We start from the raw sequence: 2,613 nt of genomic DNA on the forward strand, positions 1-2,613 counted from the left end.
TTTTTTACCCCATTATTATTAGGAGTGAGTGCATTCTCCGGCAGCGGCAATGAGACTGCCAGGGGCAGGGGCGGCAGCTACCCGGGAAGGCGAGTGGATTATGACAGCTCCGTTCGGCGACCGCCGCTCCAGACACCGCAACTGCCGGTAAGAGACACAGCGCTGCCAGGGGGAGGGGGGGCATCTGCCAGAGGGAGGGGGGGCATCTGCCGGGGAAGGTGGGGGGATTATTATGTCACTCCACTGCCGCTCTGTTTCGCGACCGCCGCTCCAGACGCCGGTAACAGCCGCGGTGCTGCCAGGGAAGGTGGGAGGGATTATTGACACTCCACTGCTGCTGGCTTCCGTAAGGTGCCTTGGACGTGTATAGGCGTCTTTAGGTCCTTTTTATTGATATAAAACCATAATATAAAAATCCTCTTTTTTTTATATATGTGACTACATTTGACTGAGGGACTGCCATTGGATTCTTTTGGAGATATGGCTTAGAGTAATGTCTTGCAGAAAACAGCGAGTTGAGAAAACAGGCTTGAAAGGTTCACTTCTGTGGACTCTAAAACATTAACACCTAGCTACATGTTTGGGCATTTATTTCATATTTACAGATTTCAGCTCTGACACTTATTTCAGACATGCTCTAGTTGTCTAGTATGTGACGAGTCTGCCTGTGCTCAGTTTAAAAAAAAAAAGTTTTTCTCCTTCATATATTTTTTTGGCCTTTCCTTCTTCAGCGATCATAGATCGCTTTTGCACATGCGCACTGCCGTTCACTTCCTTGTTTATGTTGCTTATAACTTTAAATCTACAGCGCTCTCCATGGTTTTGATCATAACGCCGATGTTCTGTGGTCATTTCTGACTTCAGCCAGCATATATACAGCATATATATTTGGAATATTAACGCTTCTAGAGAGACATAAAAGACTAGGTAGCCCCGGTTCTGGGAGGTGGGGCTTTTCAGAGTAACATCTGCCTCATCTGCGTGACACTCCAACGCCTTTTTATTATGAAAAAAAAAATCTCTGCAAAAGTGTTAACACGGGCCAATTGTGTTCACATGGACACTCGACAATGTCGGACACACCACAGTAGATTCGAACCCCCGGCTTCTGTTGTGGCAGACAGACATTTTACCAATGTGCCACCAGAGCGCCTTCTTCTGTGGTGGCAGACAGGCATTTTACCACTGTGCCCCCGGAGCGCCTTTCTTTCTGTGGTGGCAGACAGGCATTTTACCACTGTGCCACCTGAGCGCCTTTCTTGATATTTCTGATGATTATAACGGTGCACGCCAGGCCTGCGAGCAGAACACCTCCGGTTCCGAGGAAGACGCCCAGGACCACCGGCGCTTTGCTCTCGATGGCTCTCGGAATGACTGCAGGGCAGGCGAACACAATCTCCAGGACACCGCTCGGTTTGGGGCAAGTCCGTTTGACCTCGTTCAGTTCCAACAAGCCCCCCAGGTAGCCACAGCAATGGAACACATTGTGGAAGAGCGTGAGGGTGACGGCGATGGCCGGGTCCTTCAGGGCCACGTACAGAGCATACACGGTGCCGTAGAACTCCAACAGCTGGGCCCCGACCTCCTCTCTTTTGGCGTAAGTGAGCACTCCGAGTACCGCCACGGAGCCGGCGAGGACGGTCAGCAAAACAGCAAACAATCCAAGGCCCCATCGGTTCTCCTTGTAGGCACTCAAGGCTCCAAAGGTGACCACGCCCAGCAACACCGAACCCAGTGTGATCAGCACGGTCACACCGGTGACAAATGCACTTGTGCTGAACGTAGCCATTTCAAACAGGCCTTTGGTTCCATCGTTCCATCTCAGCCACAAGCCAAGAGACAGCATGGCGATCCCCTCCAAAAACAACACAGTGTTGAGAATGAGGAGGATCCATTTGGACAGCTTGCCGCATGCGCCCAGCGCCATGATGATAAAGATCTTTCCCTTCTTTTGTCCTCCGTCTCCTCTCGGTGTCTTGGTTTGTCTGATTTATCACTATCTCAGACAACAACAACCTTATTGGTAACTTAGCTAGAACAACCGATTGCTTGGAAACCTTCTAACTGCAAACTTGCTTATTTGACTTTCATTATTATAGGGCATATGTTTTGTGATGTCATTGCGTGATGGTGATGTGACGTCATTACGTATGCACAATGACATTTCAAAAACAATTTTCAAAAGCTATTATTTGAACCACCGATCCAACTGATGCACCCATATATGGCATATGGATATCCAGAACTGCCGATCCGACCGCTATATGTCCAATATGGGCATGCCCATTGCCCATATATGGGACTGACTTCAAACTTGGCACACATATCAGCGAAGGACCCATGGACGTGATGTGCCATGGGGGAAGTCAGTTGGATCAACAGTCAAAAGATGTCTGTTTCATTTAAAGATTGCCGTGGAGAGCCGTGATTATTTTCCCAGCCTAAAACATGATCATCAGGTAACCTTCTAATCTACCCTAATGGAAAGGGATACACAACCCCCCCATTGTCCCCATTCAATAGAAGTCTATGTAGAAGAGCCGCCATTGGACTGGCCCCATGAAGTGAACGCAGTTTGTGTAACTCTGTCTTACTCTATGGCTCTGGCGTGGC

General features: G+C 49.0%; 1 protein-coding gene across 1 annotated transcript; it reads right to left on the reverse strand.

The window, feature by feature from the left end:
* Positions 1-1,231: 1,231 nt before the first annotated feature.
* LOC310854538 (CD9 antigen-like) lies at positions 1,232-1,927 on the reverse strand (the record flags this gene model as incomplete). The annotated part of the gene is made up of 1 exon (XM_083759218.1): positions 1,232-1,927. The coding sequence occupies one exon, from the start codon at positions 1,925-1,927 to the stop codon at positions 1,232-1,234; it is 696 nt and encodes a 231-aa protein (XP_083615344.1).
* Positions 1,928-2,613: the final 686 nt, after the last annotated feature.

Source organism: Protomyctophum parallelum (genome assembly GCF_964188405.1).
Source record: "Protomyctophum parallelum genome assembly, chromosome: 2".
Classification (NCBI taxonomy): domain Eukaryota; kingdom Metazoa; phylum Chordata; class Actinopteri; order Myctophiformes; family Myctophidae; genus Protomyctophum; species Protomyctophum parallelum.